The 27,969-nt window shown below is 42.9% G+C and overlaps 2 protein-coding genes across 4 annotated transcripts in view; one reads left to right on the top strand and one right to left on the bottom strand.

Moving 5' to 3' along the window:
• Positions 1-613: 613 nt before the first annotated feature.
• On the top strand, positions 614-21,808 carry mto1 (mitochondrial tRNA translation optimization 1). 3 transcript variants are annotated; one of them, XM_024387136.2, is made up of 13 exons: positions 614-760; positions 2,357-2,570; positions 2,685-2,884; positions 3,239-3,356; positions 10,835-11,133; positions 11,372-11,484; positions 11,572-11,762; positions 12,399-12,529; positions 13,018-13,222; positions 13,627-13,798; positions 15,590-15,699; positions 15,898-16,055; positions 21,476-21,808. In XM_024387136.2, exons 2-13 carry the CDS (start codon positions 2,375-2,377, stop codon positions 21,647-21,649), a joined length of 2,067 nt encoding a protein of 688 aa, XP_024242904.1. In that variant the 5' UTR covers positions 614-760; positions 2,357-2,374; the 3' UTR covers positions 21,650-21,808. The 3 variants fall into 3 exon arrangements, with proteins under 3 accessions (XP_024242904.1, XP_042161115.1, XP_024242903.1); XM_042305181.1 differs by lacking the exon at positions 614-760 and adding an exon at positions 985-1,118; XM_024387135.2 differs by lacking the exon at positions 614-760 and adding an exon at positions 1,577-1,781.
• The window catches only part of LOC112223854 (tectonic-3), a 24,713-nt gene continuing 18,431 nt past the window's right edge, over positions 21,688-27,969 (bottom strand). Inside the window, exons 11-14 of the mRNA XM_024387137.2 lie at positions 26,685-26,788; positions 26,126-26,273; positions 22,671-22,814; positions 21,688-22,097 (exon numbers count right to left, since the gene is read on the bottom strand). Coding sequence (XP_024242905.1) covers positions 21,861-22,097; positions 22,671-22,814; positions 26,126-26,273; positions 26,685-26,788 — 633 coding nt within the window. The 3' untranslated portion in view covers positions 21,688-21,860. The remainder of the gene's footprint in view (positions 22,098-22,670; positions 22,815-26,125; positions 26,274-26,684; positions 26,789-27,969) is intronic.

Below are 27,969 nucleotides of genomic sequence, written 5' to 3'. Positions count from 1 at the left end.
GACAAAATGTTTTGCCAGTCGTGGTAATACTATGAAAGTTTAGATGCAATCACCATATAAGTTCAAAGATGAAAAAGCCTGGGAGGAGAGATGTCTAGAAACTATTCGGTTGACCGTTTTATGTGTGGATTAATTGTCGGAGTAGAGGACCTTGTGCATTTCAGGTAAAATAACAACTCAATGTTTATATCCCAGGACAAATTAGCTAGTGTTAGTGTTTATATATTGGAGAGTTGAGACCAAATCACGGACGCTGGACAGAGTGGATTTCAGTTGTAACAAAAGACAGTTTTAATGAGTCAAGGATATCTTGTCCCGCAGTTTTACGTGCACGGATCTAGTTCATATAACTCGGCAAGGAGTCAGGTGAAAAAGAGGCCTTATACAAAGGTTACATTCATTTTTATACATAGAATAAAGTAGGTGGAGTCTTGTCGTTTTGGTCTTCTGACTGGTCACAAAGGGTTGGAGGCGGGCCTTGCTCTAGCCAGAGCGGGCCCCATTGGTGCACAGCAGGGTCTTGTTCTGAGCACCCGACCAGTAGAGGGGGTGAGATGTGTGTTTATACAAGGTGACATTTGTGTGTGTCAGGAAATCTGACACAGGAGAGCAGAGGGAGTCAGTTTTATGGCTGGGTGTATGTGTTCTTGCGATGGAATGTCTTTGTTTCCTGGGGTCGGGAGACAACCAAGCTGAGGGGATAGTATTAGGGGGGTAGTTTTATTGCTGGCTGTGTGAGCTAGTTCCTGTTTTAGCAAGGGTACGTAAGATGACTTGAGTCAGGCGGTTTAGCTTAGCGCTGTATAATATATGAGCTATGTGTATGAATATTTACATAACACTAGCAATAGCAAGCTAGCTAAATAGGACAGATAGGTTCAGAGTTTGTTTTGATATTTTAACCTGTGTGTTGTGATCGCGTTTGGTGTGGGCTCTTGGCATCGCAGACGCTCGTTGGCGGGTGAGCAGTGTGGGTGCAGTCATGGAATAACATAGATTTCTACATTTATTTTGCAACGCTCGCGTGGCGTAGTCAGCCTGTTAGAGCCGGGTGGCTCTCTTTCATGTCCAATAGACACACTAGTTTTCGGTGATAAACAAGATATTATACTGGACAGGTAGGTCGTTCCCCGTTTCGTTACGTTTGTTTCAGTTTAAGAAACGTTTTCCAACAGAATTGGCGTAATGAATAGCTATCTAGCGTTAGATTGCTCCGAACACCACCACATAAGCGTACTGTAACTGGGGAGAAAGTGTAGTTCGTCAACTGGAGGCATACACAACGTATCGATCTGTGCAAATCTGCAACAGTAATTGTATATTTTTTTATTTTAAAGATTATTATTCGTTGATATGAAAGATAAGGGCCATATGTTCTGAAAACCATTTGGCAAGTGATGCTTATTTACGTTTCCAAACGTTAAAACCAGCACCAGAAGTATAGTTCACATGGCTAGTTGTGGTTAATCGCAGAAGGGTTTTCGAGAGCTAAACTAGGCCTACAGTACCGACATCATCATCATCATCATCATCATTAAACATAACTGTGCCACATTTTTAGTGCGCATATACACACTATATTACGGTTACGGGCACTGACGGCAAAACAATGGCGGCCCCCGGTGGGGACGATTAGATTAATGTTTTGTAATACCTCTCTTCACAGCAAATTACCTATTGTTCTGATACTTCTGCAATATTGAACACCCCTGTATGATTATAAAACTGTTTCGTGACCAGTAAAACGGATCACATTGTTAATTCTGATATGAGGGCAGTTGGTAAGTGGACATGGCTAACGTTAGCTATTCAGAACCAGAATAGAGTTTTGTAGTTGAGGTCAGATTTTTATTTTATTTTACTAGGCAAGTCAGTTAAGAACAAATTCTTATTTTCAATGACGGCCTTAGGAACAGTTGAGATAAGAGATGAAGCCCGGATGAGATAGAGCAAGTCTACGTTGAGATCAATAACGTTACATCTTATTCAAATGCTCTTGTTTTTTCGAAAATGCAGGCATCTGAGTTTTTTTTGTGTCAAATGCTTAGTAAACAACAGGCTTAGATTAACAGTGAAATGCTTACTTGCGAGCCGGGAACCTTCCCAACAATGTAGATTTTTTTGTTTAGAAATAATAACACGAGTGAAGATAACTTGGCTATATACACGGGGTACCAGTACCAAGTCGATGTGCATGGGTACGAGGTAAATTTTGTTAGGATAGTCTTGGAGGTAGTGCCACATTGTCATTCTAACATGTTTCATTTTCATATTTACTGATCTATTTTCAACAAGTAAAATCATTTCAAATGTTGATTATCTGCACAACCTAACTCTTCTTCTCTTACTTTGATAGTTGTCATGAAACTTTGACATGTTGGCACAGAAACTGCACCTGCTCCGACACAACGTCCTGTCATTTGTATCCTCTCGGACTGGCAGTGACCTCACCAGGCGCCAGTATGATGTCATTGTGGTGGGGGGAGGACATGCTGGGACTGAGGCGGCGGCCGCAGCAGCCAGATTGGGAGCAGAGACTCTCCTCATTACCCAGAAGATCATGACTATCGGTGAGAGAGAGGAAGAGCCGCCTGTTATTTACTTGTGGGATCAGTAGGAATAGAGCAGTATCTCTCTGAGCCACTCACTCCCTCTCGCACCCTTCTCCTCTCGTTGTACCTCAGGGGCCCTCTCCTGTAACCCATCTCTGGGGGGCGTGGGGAAAGGCCAGCTGGTGAGGGAGGTGGATGCTCTGGACGGTCTGTGTGGGCGAGCAGGCGACTCGGCCGGGGTCCACTTCTCCATCCTAAACCGCAGCAAAGGGCCCGCTGTGTGGGGACCCCGGGCACAGCTGGACCGGGAACGCTACCGCCAATTCATCCAGGTACCTACCACTCAGCACAGCCAGGATCTGTTCAAGTTCATTTAATTGAATTGTTTAAACAGGAATCAGACAAGTTGTTTACATAAAGTCCTGTGTCGGCTTCGTTGGTAAGAGTGTGGCGCTAGCAATGCCAAGTTTGTGGGATTAATTCCTGCATGTATCACATAGAAATACAGGTATACACTCACTGTAAGTCCCTTTAGATAAAATTGTCTACCATGTGGGAGATAAAAGAGCACATATTGGCTCCAAATCCATGTTGCAGTGATACTCTTTTTAATTTACCATTTATCTCAAGAAAATCTGTATCTAAAAAATGATTAGTGCTTTAATCCTCTCCTGACTCCTCTGCAGTCAGAATTGCTGTCCACTCCCAGGCTGACAGTGTTGGAGGGCTCAGTGGATGAGTTGCTGGTGTCACAACCCAACCCAGAGGAGCCTGGACACCACAGAGTCACTGGGATAAGACTGGGTAAGAAAGACTGACAGACTGATAGACTGACTCTCTCACACAAACACACACTACACATTCACACACTACACTCTACACAATGTCTCTCTTAGTATCTGGTACTTGTGTTTTCCTGTTGAATCTTTGACCATTCCCCTACAGTGTCATTTATGTAGGATGATTGTAGGTTTATATGTTGTACAAGTATTTGAACCGTAGTAGTATGCATCCCCTCCCTCCCTCCCACTCACACACACACACACACACACACACACACACACACACACAAAAATTCCTCTCTCGCTCTCTCACACACACTCTTGCACACACACTCCTCTCTCTCTAACAAACCTCTCTCGCTCTCTCTCTATTTGAATTCAATTCAAAGGGCTTTATTGGCATGGGAAGCAAGTGGAATACATAATAAACAAAAGTGAAATAAACAATCTGAAATGAACATGAGAAGATTACACTCACAAAAGTTTCAAAAGAATAGAGATATTTCAAATGTTATATTACTGGCTATGTATAGTGTTGTAACAATGTGCAAATAGTGTGCAAGTACAAATGTGAAAATAAATAGATAAATATAGTTTGTATTTACTGTTAGGTTCTAATGAACCTATTAAAACTCACTGACAATTAGTAAAGCTCAAACCAAGTTTATTCACCCGCTGGGTCATACAGCTGCATAAGACACAGACATGGTTCCAACATTGGTAGTGTTTATATACATTTGAAGTCTGAAGTTTACATACACCTTAGCCAAATATATTTCAACTCTGTTTTTCACAATTCCTGACTTTTAATCCTAGTAAAAATTCCCTGTCTGAGGTCAGTTAGGATCACCACTTTATTTTAAGAATGTGAAATGTCAGAATAATAGTAGAGAGTGATTTTATTTCAGCTTTTATTTCTTTCATCACATTCCCAGTGGGTCAGAAGTTTACATACACTAAATTAGTATTTGGTAGCATTGCCTTTAAATTGTTTAACTTGGATTAAACGTTTCAGGTAACCTTCCACAAACTTCCCACAATAAGTTGGGTGAATTTTGGCCCATTCCTCCTGACAGAGCTGGTGTAACTGAGTCAGGTTTGTAGGCCTCCTTGCTCGCACATGCTTTTTCAGTTCTGCCCACAAATTTGCTATAGGATTGAGGTCAGGGCTTTGTGATGGCCACTCCAATACCTTGACTTTGTTGCCCTTAAGCCATTTTGCCACAGCTTTTGAAGTATGCTTGGGGACATTGTCTATTTGGAAGACCCATTTGCGACCAAGCTTTAACCTCCTGACTGATGTCTTGAGATGTTGCTTAAATATATCCACATATTTTTCCTGCCTCATGATGCAATCTATTTTGTGAATTGCACCAGTCCCTCCTGCAGCAAAGGACCCCACAACATGATGCTGCCACCGCCGTGCTTCACGGTTGGGATGGTGTTCTTCGGCTTGCAAGCATCCCCCTTTTTCCTCCAAACATAACAATGGTAATTATGGCCAAACAGTTCTATTTTTGTTTCATCAGACCAGAGAACATTTCTCCAAAAGTACAATCTTTGTCCCTATGTGCAGTTGCAAAACGTAGTCTGGCTTTTTTATGGTAGTTTTGGAGCAGTGGCTTCTTCCTTGCTGAGCGGCCTTTCATGTTATGTTGATGTTTTACTGTGGATATAGATACTTTTGTACCGGTTTCCTCTAGCATCTTCCCAAGGTCCTTTGCTGCTGTTCCGAGATTGATTTGCACTTTTCGCACCAAAGTACGTTCATCTCTAGGAGACACGTCTTCTTCTTGAGCGGTATGACAGCTGCGTTGTCCCATGGTGTTTATACTTGCATACTATTGTTTGTACAGATGAACGTGGTACCTTCAGGCGTTTGGAAATTGCTCCCAAGGATGAACCAAATTTGTGGAGGTCTACAATTTTTTTTGTCTGAGGTCTTGGCTGATTTCTTTTGATTTTCCCATGATTTCAAGCAAAGAGGCACTGAGTTTGAAGGTAGGCCTTGAAATACATCCACAGGTACACCTCCAATTTACACAAATTATGTCAATTAGCCTATCAGAAGCTTCTAAAGCCATGACATAATTTTATGTAATTATCCAAGCTGTTTAAAGGCACAGGCAACTTAGTGTATGTAAACTTCTGACCCACTGGAATTGTGATATAGTGATTAAGTGAAATAACAGAGATTAACAATTGTTGGAAAAATTACTTGTGTCATGCACAAAGTAGATGTCCTAACCGACTTGCCAAAACTATAGTTTGTTAACTGGGCCACTCCAGAAGGCATATTTTCTTCTGTTGAAGCCATTCTGTTTTTGATTTACTTCTATGTTTTGGGTCGTTGTCCTGTTGCAATACCAAACTTCTGTTGAGCTTCAATTGGAGGACAGTTAGCCTTACATTCTCCTGCAAAATGTCTTGATCAACTTGGGAATTCATTTTTCAGTCTGATAGCAAGCTGTCCAGGCCCTGAGCAGCAATGCTCCCTCCACCATACTTTACAGTTTGGATGAGGTTTTGATGTTGGTGTGCTGTGCCACACAGTGTTGTGTGTTCCTTCCAAACAACTCAACTGTAGTTTCATCTGTCCACAGAATATTTTGCCAGTAGCACTGTGGAACATCTAGGTGCACTTTTGCAAACTTCAGACGTGCAGCAATGTTTCTTTTGGACAGCAGTGGCTTCTTCCGTCGTGTGTCCTCCCATGATCACCATTATTGTTTTATGTATCGTAGACTTGTCAACAGAGATGTTAGCATGTTCCAGAGATTTCTGTAAGTCTTTAGCTGACACTCTAGGAAAGTGCATTAAAATATAATTGTATTCATAATTCTGGCTTGTAAAGGTCATGATAGGAAACTTTCCTGATTCAAACATTTCTGCCCAAGTAGAATTCAATGCTTCCAGGCAACCCAGCAGCTTGTGCATTCTTGTAGTTTGTACATCCAGGTACTGAGCATGACTAAACTTTACAGATGTTGTCGACACAAAAATAAAATATTTATTCGCAAGCTGATGTTCTATGAAAGAGTGGCTGGTACGGTGAGTAACGTTAGCTATCTGTTGACCCTCATTCTCAACTGCATGCACCTCGGACAGGGACGTACTACATCCTGAAATCGCAATGAATTCTGGATATTGTGGTTTAGTTACAACCAGGAGATGTAGATGGCCTTTTTCTACCGGTGAGATACAAAAACGCTTATATTTGCGTGTAGTGAGGAAATTCTTGATTTTCATGACACATGTCAATAACATATTAATGGACATATACAGTGAAAGAGCAGCAGTAAAGATTTCCCTTAACAGAACTTTGCCAACTGACCAGTAATGAATTATATCAGAATAGAGAGTCTGAAAAAAAATCATATTGTTAAAATATGGAGAGTCCAGTGAAGATGCGTTTTCTCGGTGCTCCGATCCAGGGCGAACAATTTACTATTAATACTTAACCAACACCTCCCCCAGCGTGTTAATTTTGTAACATTTAATTTGGAATCAAACCCAATTTACTAATCTGCAGTCATGGACACCAAATTTGGCATTCTTTACCCAGTCGTACTGAAGATCACTACTCCCTCCGGCGAGTAGAAGACATTCAAAGACCCAACCAAGGCCAAAGGATACATTGGTTCCTCCTTTAAAAGGTGCGAGCTTGCACCGCGGGACTTAGAGGTACCCAGCGTCACGCCTTCATTGCCTCAGACCACCACAAGGGGGAGTTAGAGCACTCATTATGCATTTGGGTCCCAAGGTTTTTATATGCCCAATCATATCGAGTGGTTCCAATGACAAATTTTGACGCAAGCCACCTGTCCCTAGGTGAAGATGGCTGACAAAATGTACAATTGAGGGGAATGTCAGCTAATGAAGAGACAAACATTTGTGCATATTTTTTGTCACAAAATTAACTTGCTAAATAGCGATTTTCGTAAATTATCTGACTAGCTAACATTAGCCAGCTAGCTAGTGTTGGGAGAATGAGTTTGTGATTTGTGGTGTTTGTTTTAGGGACTCCTGAGAACCAGCAAACCAGGCTGTCGTCTTGTGCAACAGTGGATGTAATGAATCTAGCTAGCAAAAGCATTTACTGCAAATTGAATGTACAATTGTGTAAGCTTGCCTTGCAATGCAGCTGAAGTAACATAGCAAATGTTTCCTTGCATATTGTGTAGTGGAAGATAAAAATAACTGTATGCCTATGGATGTGTAGCTAGCTACAGTATCTAGCCGATCTGTGTATGGACCCTAAAACATTTTGTATGAATAGTAGTTCAGAACCTATCTATGAACCTCAGCTATCATAGTTGTTGTATCAGCTTCAAGTCTGAATGGCATTAATGAAGCCTATGTGGACCTGGTGAGAAATGGCTGGCTAGTTAGCGGGGTGCGCGGTAATAGCGTTTCAATCGGTGATGTCACTCTCTGAGACCTTGAAGTAGTTGTTCCCCTTGCTCTGCAAAAGCCACGGCTTTTGTGGAGTAAACAATGGGAAGACCATAATAAACAATGGGAAGACCACAGAGTTCCAATATTATTTTTGTTTACATTTTAACTATAAAACAATGTGAGCAGGTCTCATTGCCAACAATAGCGAAGCAGGCATTGTGACGTTGAACAATAAGCTGGGAAAAGAACGTTCGGAAGGTGAGTTGGTGCCACAGTGCTCAATAGAGCTAATAGGAGCTGGCACCACACAACTGCCACAGACACTTACCCAGGCGACTATTTTGGTTTTGCTTAAAAAAGACGAATCCCCTAGACTGTGGCTCATACGGCCCTATAATCCTTTTGTGCTGCAATTATAAAATTCTAACTTAGGTCCTCTTGTGCCATTTAGAGACAGTGATGCCTAATAACTAACTGACCAAACCAGATTTATCTCAGGTAGGTAATCTTTCTGTAATAATATTTAATGTTCTTTATTCTGCCCACTGTTAGTGGAATTCTAAATTCCTATATGTTTTGTAGCCAAAACCAAATTCGCACTCTTTCTAATTCATTAATGAGTTGTAAGTTCATTAATTATGCATGAAGTAGATCGAGACCAGTCTTAAAAGCCAGGTAACAGCGTTTATTTCAAGAGAGTACTGCCACATACACATTCTTCCACAGGTTATAAACTGAAAATGACGTCAGCGTTTTCTAAATGTTCTATCTCTTTCAAGGGTAGAGAGGCCCTATAGTTTCTCGAGCTTTCGCGCCACGCCTGAAGTCAAGGTCAGTCAGTATAAATCAGCATTCTAGACAGTCTGGAGATAGTCCGTTCCTGCCACCTGGAGATTGTACAAATGAATGAACTAAGGAACAGACCTTCATTGTTACTAAACTCTTGACTACTTTATATACAATTGGGAATGGGAGCAAGAGAGAAAATACATATATGTACAGTACATTATAGCATTTGGACTAGTCAGTTCTGATTGGAATGTATACATAATTAGTCATTTCAACCATTATTTCCTCTAACACCCACTCAGAGGTTGTCTTCTTTCTTGATGCTGAAAAGGCTTTCGACCGGGTTGAGTGGGAATATCTATTTACAGTACAAGAGAGATTTGTATTTGGCCCGTCATTCCTTTCCTGGATTAAGATTTTGTACTCGTCCCCAGTGGCTTCTGTTCGCACCAACAATGTTACCTCCAGCTACTTCCCTCTCCACAGGGGGGCCAGGCAGAGTTGCTGTTTATCCCCTTTCCTATTTGATATGGCTGTTGAGCATCTTGCTATTGCCCTGCGGGCGGAGGAGAGGATTAAGGGGCAACATAACTCACAAGTTGTCCTTATATGCAGACGATCTTCTTTTATACTCATGGACATGTATGGGTATGGATGGGAGAATGAGGGGTTGAGGTTGTACTGCTTTTGTTGTTATATCTGAATCTATAAATAAAGTTTTTTTAAATAAAATTATGAAGAGTCAGATGGGGGCATATACACTGGGTGTACAAAACATTAGGAACACCTTCCTAATATTGAGTTGCACACCCTTTTGCCCTCAGAACAGCCTCAATTTGTTGGGCCATGGACTCTACAAGGTGTCGAAAGCGTTCCACAGGGATGCTGGCCTTTGTTGACTCCAATGCTTCCCACAGTTGACCAAGTTGGCTGGATGTCCTTTGGGTGGTGGACCATTCTTTATGCACACAGGAAACTGTTTAACATGAAACCCAGTAGTGTTGCAGTTTTTGACACGCTGGCACCATACCCCGTTCAAAGGCACTTAAATCAAATCAAATGTATTTATATAGCCCTTCGTACATCAGCTGATATCTCTGTACAGTGCTGTACAGAAACCCAGCCTAAAACCCCAAACCGCAAGCAATGCAGGTGTAGAAGCACGGTGGCTAGGAAAAACTCCCTAGAAAGGCCGAAACCTAGAGAGGAACCAGGCTATGTGGGGTCGCCAGTCCTCTTCTGGCTGTGCCGGGTGGAGATTATAACAGAACATGGCCAAGATGTTCATAAATGACCAGCATGGTCGAATAATAATAAGGCAGAACAGTTGAAACTGGAGCAGCAGCACGGCCAGGTGGACTGGGGACAGCAAGGAGTCATCATGTCAGATAGTCCTGAGGCATGGTCCTAGGGCTCAGGTCCTCCAAAAGAGAGAGCACGCTTAAATTCACACAGGACACCGAATAGGACAGGAGAAGTACTCCAGATATAACAAACTGACCCTAGCCCACCGACACAAACTACTGCAGCATAAATACTGGAGGCTGAGACAGGAGGGGTCAGGAGACACTGTGGCCCCACCCGAGGACACCCCCGGACAGGGCCAAACAGGAAGGATATAACCCCACCCACTTTGCCAAAGCACAGCCCCCACACCACTAGAGGGATATCTTCAACCACCAACTTACCATCCTGAGACAAGGGCAAGACTTAAATATTTTGTCTTGCCCATTCACTCTCTGAATGGCACACATATACAATCCATGTCCCAAGACTTAAAAATCCTTCTTTAACCTGTCTCCTCCCCTTCATCTACACTTAGTGGATTTTACAGGTCACATCTATAAGGGATCACAGCTTTCACCTGGATTTACCTTGTCAGACTGTCATGGAAAGTTCCTAATGTTTTATACACTCAGTGTACATTGCACACATGTCAATGTCTCAATCTGAGTTGACTTTCTTTTCTTTTTTTAATGTATTATTTATATTCTCCCTGCTGTGATATAATTTGAAAGATCTTATTTAAACCATATTATAATCCCTCCTGAATCTCAGCCACAATTTACATGTGGATGTTTCACTGAAGATACAGTAAACGCCCTGTAATTGCTTGGAGAGGATGTTTGTAAATCTATTCGACTCCCTGTCTCAAGAAGTATAATAATGTCTACACACAGCATTTACAAAGTCTGGGTCTGGGCTTTTCACACCAAGAGAGCACAAACCCTGAATATTATAGCAGCTTATACTTAAGGATGCTATGTTTCAAATGTTCCTTTAGGACATGTTCTCTCTATTCTCTCCTCTTAGTCGATGGAAGCCACCCCATCTTGTCCAGCTCAGTGGTACTTACCACTGGCACTTTCCTGTCCGGCTCCCTCTTCATGGGCCAAACCACCTCTCCCGGGGGGAGGATGGGGGATGCTCAATCATGTGCCGGACTTTCTTACACACTGAAAGAGACATTGGGGTTGAGGGTGGGTCGGCTGAGGACTGGCACACCCCCTCGAATAGTGAAGGAGTCCGTGGATCTGTCCTTGGCTCAGCTCCAAGCCCCGGACAAACAGCCCACTCCCTTCAGTTTTCTCAACACGCACACCCGCTGCAAGGTAAAAACTACAAAGAAAGACTACAACTGCCAATATGCCAACATAAAACATTACACCCGGCAAAGATTGTTTTGGGGTTAATTCGAAGGTAAAGAAGTAGTACAAAGCGATTTCAGGTATTTCTAAATCTTATTCTTTAAAAACCACTGGTCTAGACAAAATTATAAACAAAATGTTGCATAATACACCTTAAATTCTCTAGAAACTGGCTGTGATTCTAACATGCTATGCCCTGTAGCCAGAAGAGCAGCTCCCCTGCTATCTGACCCACACCACGCCTGGAGTGGAGAGAGTGGTCAGGGAGAGTGTCCACCTCAACTGTCACATACAGCAGGACGCCAAAGGTCCCAGGTACATGCACACGCAGACAGAGACACACACTCAGTAAACTGTACACATTACTTTACAAACTGCATTTTGTCTTTCCTCCTCTCTTAGATACTGTCCCTCCATCGAGTCGCGGGTGCTGCGGTTTCCGGGGCGACGGCACCAGGTGTGGCTGGAGCCGGAAGGTTTGACCTCTGACCTGTTGTACCCCCAGGGCTTGTCCATGACCATGCCCCCTGAACTGCAGCTCCGCCTCCTTAGGGAGATCCCCGCCTTGCACCGAGCCGAGATCCGCACTCCTGGTATGCAGCCCAAAATACAGACACCCACTCTGGGTCCCAATAATCTGTCCTTTCTCCCAAAGTGTGCACTTGTTCATTTCCAATGAATGAGAGGGAGGAGTGCAGGCAGAAAAATGGTATGCAGAATCTCAGGTCAACCTATCCCGTACCCCTTGACCATTTATGCACCTTTCTAGATCTGAAAGAATTGGATGGGTGTTAATTATATAGTAATAGCTCCACCTTGCTAGCCTTCTTGTATGCTAAGTAGGATTTTTGCCATTTTACTTACACCCATCCAGTTCTTTCAAGTCTGAGGAGGAATCCAGAAGTTAACTAGCTTCTAAACTTTCGATCAGATTAGATCACGTTAGACACAGTTACCATCAAGCTTGATTGACCTAAACACGTTTTAGTACGCTGCCTACAGCTACATTTGCACTCTGAGGTGCGTCATTGCGGTTGTTTTGGAGAGACTACACTATAGTTGGACTGCGCTTAACCACTGATCTACAAATCACCTTCCATCCCAAACAACTACTCATTATTATGTGAAATAACTAAAGTTATGAAGATTAGGGATTCTGCATCTCACCTTGCTCAAATTGATTTCCTCAAACATGCCGATTATAACCTCCTTGTCTCTCTGGATTCCAGGTTACGGGGTGCAGTATGACTTTGTGTGCCCCACCCAGCTGACCCCGTCTCTGCAGGTGAAGAGCACGCAGGGGCTCTTCCTCGCGGGTCAAATCAACGGCACCACGGGCTACGAAGAAGCAGCCGCACAAGTAGGGGTTGAATCTGTTCTAATCTGGGAACTGGGACACCTGGGTCGTGTTGTTAGGGCACGTAAGGGAAAATGTTTTGAAACTAAAATGTGCATTTCTTTTTGGGCAAGTAGAGGTAGTCCCTCCCTGTTTTAGTCTGTTTTCTTCCATTTGGTGCCTAGTAAACACAACTCAGGTGTGTGGACTCTCTGGCCAACAAACAGTGACAATTGTTCACCTTACTATCAGAAAAGAAAACGGGCAGCGCTCTTGGACTGAAGGCTGGTAGCAGAATAGCCATTTTACATGTTTAACATTTTAGTCATTTATCAGACGTGCTTATCCAAAGCGACTAACGGTACAGTGAATGTATACATTTTTTGTATGATCACTGTGGGACTTAAACTCTCAACCTTGGCAATGCTACCGGCCGTTTGCCACACTTTTTTACCAACTGACTCACCACAGGACCCTACAATATATGCTACAACAAACCCCTTTCTCTCCAGGGCTTGTGGGCGGGGGTGAATGCAGGTCGGACGGCCCTCTCCCTGCCCCCCATGGCATTGTCTCGTACTCAGAGCTACATCGGGGTGCTGATCGATGACTTGGTGGGCCGAGGGGTGACAGAACCTTACCGCATGTTCACCAGCCGCGCCGAGTTCAGAACCTACCTCAGGCCCGACAACGCAGACCTCCGTCTCACCCCCAGAGGTATCATAATGTGTGTGTCTGACAGACCCCAACTACTGGGTGCACTTGTTTTGGCTTACATAGGGCCCCGGGTAATGTAGTGATACATGAACAGAGTGTATTATTGGCTGTGTTCAGTTATGAGGTCAAGCATGAGTCACTGACAGGAAATCCAGCAGCTTGGAGCTTAATATTGTTAACGAAGTGCACGTTGTCATTGGCCGCATAGGTTTATAAGATTAGAAAATGACTACGGTCATTAGCCAACTGGAGGAATTCTAAGATATATTGCATCTCTGGCCATGTTCGACTGATCAGACTGAGCAATCTTACTGATACAAATAATAGTCCGTCTGCAGTCACCAAAAATTACATGTCAGACTTTGTGGATGAATAATATTTCGACCTTTGACCCGGTCTGCAAGGGTTTGAGGAGGTGGGCTGCGTGACTTTGCGGCGATACAAGAAAGCGGTAAGTGTGAGGGACGGCCTCCAGGAAGCCCTGATGGCCCTGCAGTCCGTGGCGCTATCCTCCACCCGCTGGAGAGAGAAGCTGGGCAACATCAGCCTGAGTGAGAACAAGAGCACCACCTTAAAGTGAGTGGGAAGTGGTTCAGCGGTGGGTGGTTCAGCATGCATTTACTGGGATGCACTCAGCAGAAAACAATGTTGGACATTTAGAATAGAAATATACAGTGTATTCAGACCCCTTGACTTTTTCCACATTTTGTTACATTACAGCCATATTCTAAAATGGATTAATATAAGGGAATAAGTACTATTTACATAAGTATTCAGACCTTTTACTCAGTACTATGTTGAAGCAGCTTTGGCAGGGAGTACAGCATTGAGTCTTCTTGGGTATGATGCTACAAGCTTGACACACTTGTATTTGGGGAGTTTCTCCCAATCTCCTCTGCAGATCCTGTCAAGCTCTGTCAGGTTGAATGTGGAGCGTCGCTGCACAGATATTTTCAGGCTCTGGCTGGGCCACTCAGGGATATTCAAAGACTTGTTCCGGAACCACTCCTGCATTGTCTTGGCTGTGTGCTTAGGGTCGTTGTTCTGTTGGAAAGTGAACCTTTGCCTCAGTCTAAAGTCCTGAGAGCTCTGGAGCAGTTTTTCATCAAGGATCTCTCTACTTTTCTTCATTCATCTTTTCCTCAATCCTTACTAGTCTCCCAGTCCCTGCCACTGAAAAATATCCCCACACCATGCTTCACCATAGGTTTCCTCCAGACGTGACACTTGGCATCCAGGCCAAAGAGTTCAATGTTGGTTTCATCAGACCAGAGAATCTTGTTTCTCATTGTCTGAGAGTCCTTTAGGTGCCTTTTGGCAAAATCCAAGCGGGCTGTCATGTGCCTTTTACTGAGGAGGGGCTTCAGTCTGGCCGCTCTGCCATAAAGGCCTGATTGGTGGAGTGCTGCAGAGATGGTTGTCCTTCTGGAAGGTTCTCCCATCTCCACAGAGGTTCACCTCCCTGACCAAGGCTCTTCTTCCCTGATTTCTCAGTTTGGCCAGGCGGCCAGCTCTAGGAAGAGTCTTGTTGGTTCCACACTTCCATTTCGGAATGCTGGAGGCCACTGTGTTGTTGGGGACCTTCAATGCTGTAGACATTTTTTGGTACCCTTCCTCAGATCTGTGCCTGGACACAATCCCGTCTCGGAGCTCTATGGACAATTCCTCTGACCTCATGGCTTGGTTTTTGCTCTAACATGCACTGTCAACTGTGGGACCTTATATAGACAGGTGTGTTCCTTTCCAAATCATGTCCAATCTATTGAATTTACCACAGGTGGAGTCCAAGTTGTAGAAACATCAAGGATGATCAATGGAAACAGGATGCACCTGACCTCAATTTTGAGTCTTATAGAAAAGGGTGTGAATACTTATGTAAAAAAGGTATTTGCAATAAATCTGCAAAAATGTCTAAAAACCTGTTTTTGCTTTGTCATTATGGGCTATTGTGTGTAGATTTAGGATTTTTTATTTAGTATAAGGTTGTAACGTAACAAATCAAGGGGTCTGAATACTTTCCAAATGCACTGTATGACATGTAGAATAAGAAATCATATCAGCTCTATTCAGGAAATGTCTCTGCAACATTCAACAAGGTTTGCCTACTGAATATAGCCCTGACTTTCTATTGTTCTATGTATGGGAACAGTATCCTTAAAACATCCGTATCTGGTATTTGTGTACACACACAGGTTGTCAAAAAGATAGTGACTCCTCATTCTGAAACAGACTAACAACACTGCAACCTATGAGAAAGTGAATGCGTTACGTCTTGCTACATTTTCAAAATGATGTTCTATTTTCTCAAGCAGAGGTGTATATAGTCTGCTCATTAACTTTACTATACCATGTATCTTTCTCTCTCAGTGGTTTGGATCTGTTGCAATATAAAGATGTGTCCTTTGAAATGTTGGCCTCCGCCTTCCCAGAGTGTCTTTCACAATATTTTGAGTACTCACAACGACTCAAGATTGAAGGTAAAGGCTCTTTTTAAGTCTCAAATCAGTCTGCGTCTGAAATGGCAGTCGATTTCCTACATAGTGCACTACTTTTGTGGCTCTGGTCAAAGGTAGTGCACAATATAGGGAATAGACTGTCATTTCAGACACGCACTCAGTTTAGTCTGTTAAACGTTACCTTAAAACGTACTGAACCCTGTGCTTTGTGGCTTTCAGCTGTGTACAGACCCCACTGCGAGAAGCAGAGTCGAGAGATGGAGAGAATACGGAGCGAGGAAAGTCTGTCTCTCCCCTCTGACATGGACTACCTCTCCTTACCAGTGTCCCTCTCTCAGGAGGTCAGAGAGATACTGGACCGAGTCAGGCCCAACACTGTGAGTCTGAGTAAAACTACAACAAAACACATTTCCACAGTTTATGTGAGTAAAGTCATATTGAAAAAATATATAATTACGACAACTGAATGAAACGGGAAGTTTGGTAAAATGTTATAAATACCGACAGATAAATGTGTTTGATTGACAAACTGGGATATTTTCTTTGTCAGTAAAATGAATTATGCTAGAAATGGTGGTGGAAACAAAATTGTATTTGTTACATCTGCTGAATACAACAGTGAAATGCATATTTACAAGCCCTTAACCAACAATGCAGAGGTTTTTTTTTTAAAGGGGAAAAAAGTTAAACTAAAGGAAAAAATAGTAACAAAAAATAATAACAAAACTATATACAAATCGGTACCGAGTCAATGTGCAGGGGTACGGGTTAGTTGAGGGAATGTGCACATGTAGGTAGGGGTAATGTGACTATGCATAGATAAGACAAGAGTAGGGTGTTGAAAGTGCACTGTGATGAGCTTGATGCTCCTTTCCAATAAATATCGAGGGTCTTATTCTGATGACATGATCAATGCTTAACTGCTGTTTGACAAATATTCTGATCATGTAGACTAGCCTACCTGCACTGTATCTGCCAGCTGTTGGCTGGAGCACACGTGCCAAGACCAGAGGAGGTACATTTGCTATTTAACACAACAGTTTGTGACAAAATTATCAGTAGTTGAAAATGGGATGGAAACAAATTCGGTACATTAAAATTTAAGCGGAAAATGAAATTTTATGTGCAGTACGTCATCGCACACAGATTTCTATCCGCAATAAGTCCGTTTGGTGGGAAAATGGGCATATTTTCTTTATGGGGATTTTAGAATATTTTCATGAAAATCTGTCGCCAATTGGATGGAAACTTAGCTACGCTAGTAATTTTTTTATGACAAAAAACATAACTGACCGAGTGTAATGTACGCCCGTGTCCGGACACTCATACTTGTGTCCTAAATAGGTTGTTTGGGTATGCGAAAATAAAAAGTGTGACCCATGTGTTTGACAACAGCTGATAATCAGATAAGGTGACGGGCTGTACCAAAATGATCAAATTACTGGAAAAATAGCAATTGCGCATTCGATGAGACATTCTCAGTGTGGGTGAGCCTAGTATGTTGTTACTTGTTGCTTACAGCATACATTTTTATCTAAACAATGCATTCTAAATAGTATGTAGTTTTAGTAAGTGGTAAGCAAGACCGATTCCGGACACAGCCTAGGTGTTGTGTGAGAGGCCTTATATAATGAATGACATGACATACACTACCACAGTATAGTAAATAGATCTAACACCCTTCATAAGAATCCCAGTGGTTATCCAAATCTTCATCTGCTAAATGAGGTGTCCAAACTCTTAAGACTAAAGTGCCAGTCAAGTTTGGACACACATACTCATTCAAGGGTTTCTTTTTTTATTTTTTTTATTTTTTTAAAACAATTTTCTACCTTGTAGAATAATAGTGAAGACATCAAAACTATGAAATAACACATATGGGATCATGTAGTAACCAAAAACAGTGTTAAACAAATCAAAATATATTTTAGATTCTTCAAAGTAGCTACCGTTTACTTTGATTACAGCTTTGCACACGCTTGGCATTCCCTCAAACAGCTTCACCTAACAGTCTTGAAATAGTTCCCACATATGCTGAGCACTTGCTGGCTGCTTTTCCTTCACTCTGCGGTCGAACTAATCCCAAACTATCTCAATTAAGTTGAGGTCAGGTGATTGTGGAGGCCAGGTCATCTGATGTGGCACTCCTTCACTTGTTCAAATAGCCCTTACATAGATAGCCTGGAGGTGTGTTGCATTGTCCTGTTGAAAAACAAATGATCATCCCACTAAGTGCAAACCAGACGGGATGGTGTATCGCTGCAGAATGCTGTGGTAGTCATGGTGTTTAAGTGTGCCTTAAATTCGAAATGAATCACAGACGGTGTCGCCAGCAAAGCAACCACACACCATCCTACCTCCTCCATGCTTTACAGTGGGAACCACACATGCGGAGATCATCCGTTCTCCTACTCTGTGTCTCACAACACGGCGGTTGGAACCCAAAATTTCCAATTTGGATTCATCAGACCAAAGGACACATTTCCACTGGTCTAATGTCCATTGCTTGTGTTTCTTGGCCCAAGCAAGTCTCTTCTTATTATTGGTGTCCTTTAGTAGTGGTTTCTTCACAGCAATTCGACCATGAAGGCCTGATTCACGAAGTCTCCTCTGAACAGTTGATGTTGAGATGTCTGTTACTACAAATTTTATTTGTCACATGCGCCGAATACAACAGGTATTCACCTTACAGTGAAATGCTTACTTACAAGCCCTTAACCAACAAAAATACCACAAAATACCACAAACAAAAAAAAAATTGTAATAAGAATAACAAATAATGAAAGAGCAACCGTAAATAACAATAGTGAGACTATATATACAGGGGGTACCAGCACAGAGTCAATGTCAGGATGCTCTCGATGGTGCAGCTGTAAAATCTTTTGAGGATCTGAGGAACCATAACAAATATTTTCAGTCTCCTGAGGGGGAATAGGTTTTGTCGTGCCCTCTTCACGACTGTCTTGGTGTGCATGGACCATGTTAGTTTGTTGGTGATGTGGATGCCAAGGAGCCAAGGCTCTCAACCTGCTCCACTACAGCCCCATCAATGAGAATGGGGGTGTGCTCGGTCCTCCTTTTCCTGTAGTCCACAATCATCTCATTTGTCTTGATCACGTTGAGGGATCAGTTGTTATTCTGGCACCACACGGTGAGGTCTCTGAACTCATCGTTGTCGGTGATCAGGCCTACCACCGTTGTCATCAGCAAACTTAATGATGGTGTTGGAGTTGTGCCTGGCCGTGCAGTCATGAGTGAACAGGGAGTACGGGAGGGGACTGAGCACGCAGCCCTGAGGGACCCCCGTGTTGAGGATCAGCGTGGCAGATGTGTTGTTACCTACCCTTACCACCTGGGGGCGGCCCGTCAGGAAGTCCAGGGTCCAGTTGCAGAGGGAGGTGTTTAGTCCCAGGGTCTTTAGCTTAGTGATGAGTTTTGAAGGCACTATGGTGTTGAACGCTGAGCTGTAGTCAATGAATAGCATTCTCACATAGGTGTTCCTTTTGTCCAGGTGGGAAAGGGCAGTGTGGAGTGCAATACAGATGGCATCATCTGTGGATCTGTTGGTGCAGTATGCAAATTGGGGCAGGTCTAGGGTTTCTGGGATAATGGTGTTGATGTGTGCCATGACCAGCCTTTCATGGCTACAGACGTGAGTGCTACGGGTCGGTAGTCATTTAGGCAGGTTACCTTAGTGTTCTTGGGCACAGGGACTATGGTGGTCTGCTTAAAACATGTTGGTATTACAGCCTTAATCAGGGACATGTTGAAAATGTCAGTGAAGACACTTGCCAGTTGGTCAGCGCATGCTCGGAGTACACGTCCTGGTAATCCGTCTGGCCCTGCGGCCTTGTGAATGTTGACCTGTTTAAAGGTCTTACTCACATCGGCTGCGAAGAGCGTGATTACACAGTTGTCTAGAACAGCTGCTGCTCTCATGTAAGTTTCAGTGTTACTTTACTCGAAGCGAACATAGAAGTTATTTAGCTTGTCTGGTAGGCTCGTGTCACTGGGCAGCTCTCGGCTGTGTTTCACTTTGTAGTCGTAATAGTTTGCAAGACCTGCTACATCCAACGAGTGTCGGAGCACGATTTGATCTTATTCCTGTATTGACACTTTACCTGTTTGATCATTTGTCGGAGGGCATAGCAGGATTTCTTATAAGCTTCCAGGTTAGTCACGCTCCTTGAAAGCAGCAGCGCTACCCTTTAGCTGTAATCCATGGCTTCTGGTTGGGGTATGTACGTACGGTCACTGTGGGGATGACGTCCTCTATGCACTTATTGATAAAGCCAGTGACTGATGTGGTGTACTCCAATGCCATCGGAAGAAAGACGATACATATTCCAGTCTGTGCTAGCAATACAGTCCTGTAGTTTAGCATCTGCTTCATCTAACCACTTTTTTATAGACTAGTCACTGGTGCTTCCTGCTTTCATTTTTGCTTGTAAGCAGGAATCAGGAGGATAGAATCATGGTCAGATTTGCCAAATGGAGGGCGAGGGAGAGATTTGTACACGTCTGTGTGTGGAGTAAAGGTGGTCTAGAATTTTTTCCCCCTCTGGTTGCACAGTTAACATGTTTATACAAATGAGGTCAAACTGATTTAAGTTTCCCTGCATTTATGTCCCCGGCCACTAAGAGCGCCTTCTCTGGATGAGCGTTTTCCGGTTTGCTTATGGCAGAATACAGCTCGAGTGTGGTTTTAGTGCTAGCATCGGTCTGTGGTGGTATGTAGACAGCTACGAAAAATACAGCATAAAACTCTAGGTAGATAGTGTGGTCTACAGCTTATCATGAGATACTCTGCCTCAGGTGAGCAAAACCTTGAGACTTCCTTAGATATCGTGCACCAGCCGTTTACATAAATGCATAGGCCCCTGCCCCATGTCTTACCAGAGGCTGCTGATAGTGTATAATCCGCCAGCTGTATGTTCTTAATGTCGTCGTTCAGCGAAACATAAGATATGTTTTTAATGTCCCGTTGGTAGGATATACGTGCTTTCAGGTTGTCCCATTTATTTTCCAGCAATTGAACATTAGCTAGCAGAACGGTATGCAAGGGCAGATTAGCCACTCGTCACCTGATCTTCACAAGGCATCCCGATCTCTTTCCACGAAACCAACGTTTCCTTTTCCAGCGATTCATGGGGATCTGGGCCAGGTCGGGCGTCTGTAGTATATACAATTCATTGAACTCCTCGTCCAACTTGAGGTGAGTAATCCCAGTTCTGATGTCCAGAAGCAGCAACAGTATGTACAAAACAAGTTACGAACAACGCTTAAAGACAAACAAAATAGCATCGTTGGTTAAGAGCCGATAAGATGGCAGCCCTACCCTCCGGCGCCAACTCTGAAGCATTTATTAGGGCTGCAATCTGAGGCACAGTTAACTCTAATGAAATTATCATTTTAACGAGGCATACCTCATGAAGCTCGTTGAAAGAATACCAAGCGTGTGCAAAGGGTGGCTACTTTGAAGAATCTCAAACAAAACTAAATATACACATAACACTTTTTTTTGGTTACTACATGATATCACAGTTTGTCTTCACTATTATTCTACAATGTAGAAAATAGTAATAAAGAAAAACCATGGAATGAGTAGGTGTGTCCAAACTTTTGACTGGTACTGTATGTGGGCCTATAGCTTCAAAGGAGTGTTCTTGATGAAAGCTAACAAAGCTCTATCTACCAAACGTTGGGCTGCCCTGTGCTTAAATAGTCATGATAATACATTATTTGTAAGATGATTGATGTTTTTGAGTTTGACACTTGTCTTGTCTTTGTAAATTAGCTGGGCGCTGCTACCCGTCTACCAGGCATGACGCCTGCTGGGATCATCCACCTTCTCAACTATGTCCTCAGGACCGGGCAGAGGAACAGACACACAGAGCACAGAAACCGATCGAGCCAAAAAGAGGGGGAAAAGGGACAGCTGTGTGCAAGCAACATACCGATATCTCAGTGAAATAATGACTAAGAAAAATGTACAAAAATTAACTATGGTAGTTTAGGAAATCATCACTGTTTAATTTAAAATGACCTGAGATTTCAAACCAAGCAATTGTGCCCAATTTCACTAATTTGATCTATTCAGCCTCACAAACAGTAACAAAAAAATCCAACATGCAAGCTAAATTGATTATCGAGTGAACATTTCTAGTTCTGTAACAAACATTTTAGTGAAACCAGCACAACAGTAGTAGTGCAACCAACATTATATCCCACGTGACCCTTTTGAGGTCACTACTGTTGGTGGTGACAGTCTGTCCATCCAGCTCGCCTGTCCCTCTGGAGAAGAAGTCAAATGGAAATTTCCACTTGGGCTGTGGCGTTCCCCTGGGGGGTTCTGGGTAGACTGTAGTGTCAACAAACATCACTTCTGTGGTCACAGCGAAAGGCGAGACGAGGGGACACTGAAGAGGAGAAAGACCGTGTGCAGGGGGAAGAAGGTGGTTGAGAGGGAAACAATGGCATTCCAGGTCATTTATTTTGCAGTGACATGTCTCAGAAGACTGCAGCTATATCATATTAATGTGGTTCCAGAGAAGTTCAACACTTCTGGCTGTAAAATCTGCTCAGCACAGCTACAGAAATGATCATGCATAATAAGCCCTTGAGGTTTATGCACACGTTATAGGGATAGTTTACCGAAATGACACGTTTCATTGGTGAACTATCCCTTTAAAATAGCAAAGGAGGTCAGAGGACACCCACGAGTTTAAACTAAATTAACCGGGACTAGAGCAGGGGTATTCAAGTCTTACCCTATGAGGACCGGACTACTGCTGCTTTTCTGTTTCTACCTGATAATTAAATTGCACCCACCTGGCGTCCCAAGGTCAAAATAAGTCCCTGGGGACTTATGGGGAGGGAAAAAAGCAGTGGAACTGGATTTGAGGTCCAGATTTGAATTTGAGGGGATTAGAAGATATGGAGAGAGATCAAACTGTTCACCCACTGCAAGAGGAGACATGCTTGACCCTTACCTTGACCTTCTGACAGTGGAAGAGGTATTTGGCCCCTAGAATGTAGTTCTGGGGAAAGGCCAGGAGACCTGTCTGAGCCCACAGCACCTGGACTGACAGGGAGTGGGGGAGGAGACACCCGGACTCACACGACTCCTCCGGAGACTGAGGGAAGAGAGAAGACATTTATATGTGTAGAAAATCCCCCTGTTGAGGGACAATCATCGGTTGCACACGGCCTTGCGCTCCCTCTCGTGGTTTCACAGACTTAATTAATCTGCTGCATTTCACCTGATCCAAGTCAGCATCTGTCAGCAGCTCCTTTTAGAGATGGTCCTTGCTATCCGGGATCATTGGGACATCCCTACCCCATTGACAAGGGGTTAAGGTTAGGGACAATTCAAGGATCCCAGAGAGCAGTAACCATTTAGGGATGGTTTGAAATTTACAGAATGGAGACCTGGAGGAGGGTCATTATTTTTATTTATTTTTACTTCAAAAGGGGGAGGGTTTAGTTGTTTTTTGTTGTAAAAAAAAAAAAAAAAAAAAAAAATCTGGTCCAGGGGAGGGTCATGTAATTTTTAGTAATTTCCATTTCAAAATAAGTTGTTTATTAGGCTATATATCGATGTGTGCTCAATGTCGCCCCTCATCTCTGATTTTCCATCAATCAAAATGATCCATAGGCCATGCTCGGAGAAGCACAGCACAGCACGAAGTTACACTCCATTTAGACTTGAGTACCTTGAGCATCAGCAATTGTGGGTTCGATTACAGGCTCGAAATGGCCAGAAACAAAGACCATTATTATGAAACTTGTCTGTCTATTCTTGTTCTGAGAAATGAAGGCTATTCCATGCGAGAAATTGCCAAGAAACTGAAGACCTGAAGACAACGCTGTATACTACTCCTTTCATAGTACAGCGCAAACTGGCTCTAACCAGAATAGAAAGAGTGGGGGGCCCCGGTGCATGACTGAGCAAGAGGACAAGTACATTCGAGAGTGTCTAGTTTGAGAAAGACGAAACAAGGCCTCAACTGGCAGCTTTATTAAATAGTTCCCGCAAAACAACAGTGAAGAGGCGACTCCGGGATGCTGGCTTCTAGGCAGAGTTCCTCTGTCCAGTGTGTTATTTTGCCCATCTTAATCTTTATTGGCCAGTCTGAGATATGGATTTTTCTTTGCAAGTCTGCCTACAAGTCCAGCGTCCCGGAGTCGTCTCTTCACTGTTGACGTCGAGACTGGCGGGTACTATTTAATGAAGCTGCCAGTTGAGGACTTGAGGCGGCTGTTTCTCAAACTAGACACTAATGTACTTGTCCACTTGCTCAGTTGTGCACCGGGGCCTCCCACTCCTATTCGGATGCTCTTTAAATCAGAACAACCGTTTTCAGCTGTGCTAACATAATTGCAAAAGGGTTTTAAAATGATAAACTTGGATTAGCTAACAACGTGCAATTGGAACACAGGAGTGATGGTTGCTGATAATGGGCCTCTCCATTAAAAAATGAAGACGTTTCCAGCTACAATAGTCATTTACAACATTAACAATGACTACACTGTATTTTCTGATCAATTTGATGTCATTTTAAATGGACAAAAAATATATATTTCAAAAACAAGGACATTTCTAAGTGACAAACTTTTGAACAGTAGTGTACATTTTATGGACACAGTATATTTTACATGTTATTTTTTGTCCCACATTTCAGCTCCCCTATCTCTGAACACTATCCAGTTTTGATTTCTATTTGCCATAATTTAACTCTGCTGTGATGTTTCACAAAAGTTATGAATCGTTTTATTTTCATAGTTTCTACAGATTGTAAATTAAACATTTCTGCTAAGAGTTATATTATTGAGCAACTGACAATGACTTTTCAGATCACTCAGCAGTTCTATTTGCTGAGTTAACTCCAGGTAAATGTTGCAATTCTTCAACCATTCCTGAACCTGTGACCAAAAACAAGCTACATATGGACAGTACCAAATGATTCTCTTCGCAGCCAAATCTGCAGAGCTGGGATGGTTGTATTCCCTATATACAGGGCCTTCGGAAAGTATTCAGACCCCCTGACTTCCACATTTTGTTAGGTTACAGCCTTATTCTAAAATTGCTTACATTATTCCCCCCCCCCCCTAAATCTACACACAATACCCCCAAAAGACAAAGCAAAAACAGTAAAAAAAAAAAAATCACATTTACATAAGTATTCAGTACTTTGTTGAAGCCCCTTTGGCAGTGATTACAGCCTCGTCTTCTTGGGTATGACACTACAAGCTTGGCACACCTGTATTTGGGGAGTTTCTCTATTCTTTTCTGCAGATCCTCAAGGTCTGTCAGGTTCGATGGGGAGCGTCACTGCACAGCTATTTTCAGGTCTCTCCAGAGATGTTCGATCGGGTTCAAGTCCGGGCTCTGGCTGAACCACTCAAGGACATTCAGAGACCACTCCTGTAGTTGTCTTGGCAGTGTGCTTAGGGTCATTGTCCTGTTGGAAGGTGAATCTTTGCCCCATTCTGAGGTCCTGAGCACTCTGGAGCAGGTTTTCATCAAGGATCTCTCTGTGCTTTGATCCTGCCTAGTCTCCCAGTCCCTGCCGCTGAAAAACATCCTCACAGCATGATACTTCCACCACCGTAGGAATGGTGCCATGTTTCCTCCAGACATGACGCTTGGCATTCAGGCCAAAGAGTTCAATGTTGGTTTCATAAGACCAGAGAATTTTGTTTCTCATGGTCTGAGTCTCTTTAGGTGCCTTTTAATGAGGAGTGGCTTCCATCTGGCCACTCTACCATAAAGGCCTGATTGGTGGAGTGCTGCAGAGATGGGAGAATGTACCAGAAGGACAACCATCTCCTCAGAGTGCCCATCAGTTTCTTGGTCACCTCCCTGACCAAGGCCCTTCTCCCCCGATTGCTCAGTTTGGCTGGGTGGCCAGCTATTCTAGGAAGTCTTGGTGGTTCTTCTTCCATGTAAGAATGCTGGAGGCCACTCTGTTCTTGGGGACTTCCAATGCTGCAGAAATGTTTTGGTACCCTTCTCTAAATCTGTACAAAATCCTTTCTAGGAACTCTACGGACAATTCCTTCGACCTCATGGCTTGCACTGTCAACTGTGGGACCTTATATAGACAGGTGTTTCTTTCTCAATCATGTCCAATCAATTGAATTTACCACAGGTGGACGATGATCAATTGAAACAGGTTGCACCTGATCTCAATTTGAGTCTCATAGCAAAGGTTCTGAATACTCATGTAAATAAGGCATTTAATTATTTTTTTTGCAAAAATGTCTACACCGACAAACTGTTGATTTTGGAAGTAACTGTGCCTTTAAAGAAGAGCATCGTTGCCTACTCAACTCACGCTGTGCCGTTGCCATGTGCTAAATGTAATATTTAAATGAGTAAATTAAGAGTCTGCCTGAGGTAAAGCATTAAAGGGATAGTTTACTATCCTTTTAACAGACTCACCTGTGGTGTCACAGAGCATGCCTGTGTGATGACTCTTGCCCAGTCTGGTTGTGACCCCACAGTCATGGCAACCAGGTTGGGTGTGGCAACCCCCCGGAGGACCCTATAGAGCTGGGAGCGCAGCTTAGAGCAGTTACTCGAGGGAGAACTAAGAATTGACAAAAGAATGAGAGACACCGAAAATAATTAACTAAATGCGGCAAAGAGGTTCAGGAACTTTCTTTAAAGGGATATTTTGCTTAAAGATGAACTTTCTGTACCTTGAAAGAAGCTCATACTTGAGTAGTGTGACTATGCAACTATGAGCTTTCGAAAAGCAAGACGATTAACAAATACGTGTGTTTCAAGTTGCCACAACAACAGATGCGATTGTAACTGATGTACAGTCAGTCAGTCGGGTCCAAAATTACCGGTACCCTTGATAAAGATGAACAAAAAACAAAAAAAAGACACCAATAATTTTGGACCGGACTGCATAGAAAACTACAAATGGAAAAGCCAGGTGGAAAGGGCACTGTCACTAAGGGATGAGCATGATGGATGGGTAGTGTAGTCTCACCTGAAGGTACAGCCTGTGATGGTGTTGTGAGTGAAAAGGATGGGCATGCGGCTGCTGGGGTTAATAGAGCACTCTCCCCCCAGTGACACACCCAGAAGAGTTAGCTGACCCTGAGTCAAAGAACAGGAAATCTCAGTATATTGGCACTATGCCTCACCCAGTTTAAACCAGTGCAGTGTAGTATAAGAATGGAAAAGTAAATATAGCTGCAAGCAGCAATGAAACGTGGTGCTGGCTATGAGCAGGCTTAAAGAGTTGCATGGAAGCATTATACGTCCTCCCTTCTAAAAAATCAAAACAAGTTCTATGCAAGTTGAGGTGAAGTTAGGATTCTAGCCTATTGAGGCAAATATTTTGGGAAAATAGAAAGTTACTTTACGGGGATGATTTCCGCATTTTGATAGTTACAGATCTTTGAAACTTGAGTGCTGCCAAGCAAAACTGTGAATGTCAAGAAAGGACGAATGAAACAAGTAACAAAAGAGTGTGTAGAATTGTCCTTTAACTCCTAACGTACTTGAGACCGACATGATTGAGTTGTCAATCGGATGTACGGTTCATTATGATTGTCGAAGATGTTTGTTCCTTAAATTGAGAAACTCATACTGAGTGTTGTGGTTGCATGGGTGGACCTGACCCTTAGACGTCTTTATCACTGGCATAAATGCTCACAGTTTGAGATTCACAACTGAATTGCATGCCGTTTACATGTCTGAGATCAACACCTGCTTCAGCATACACCTTCCTACTACTGTCCACAAAACCCTCAAATCAGTTTCAAGTTTAGTTATTAGGGTTTCATTCAGAACACAATATTTTTTTTTTTAGAAAGGTTCAATTTTGTCCATTTGACGTTTATCATTGATTTTTTTAGCGACTGACATGGTGAAAATACTGTATATTTGGAGTTCCGAGTCAGATTTACAGCTCATGAGAACATTAAGATTTTATTTTAAATCCAGGATTGTAAAAAATCCAACATGGCGGACCTCATGATTCAAATTTGTTCCTTATGACGAGAAACACTGACATACCAAGCTTCGTGTTTATACGTCAAACAGGGAACTGGGCCTGAGCCTTAGAACGCTTATTACAGCACCACCTATAGACCATATTGCCAAAGTATAATTGTTTTTATCAATCGTGCATTGCGATATTGAACAAGTGTGAAAGAATAATCAGAAGGGGAAAAAAATCCATCAAATGTTTTCTTGCAGCTTTGCTGCCAGCACCCCTAATAAGAACATTCAGTACATAGTGTCACGGTTGTGATTCTTTAAAGCAA

This window comes from Oncorhynchus tshawytscha, linkage group LG24 (assembly GCF_018296145.1).
Source record: "Oncorhynchus tshawytscha isolate Ot180627B linkage group LG24, Otsh_v2.0, whole genome shotgun sequence".
In the NCBI taxonomy this organism is placed as follows: Eukaryota; Metazoa; Chordata; class Actinopteri; order Salmoniformes; family Salmonidae; genus Oncorhynchus; species Oncorhynchus tshawytscha.
The sequence above is the reverse complement of the archived record's forward strand: the minus strand, read 5'-3'. Positions and strand labels throughout refer to the sequence as shown.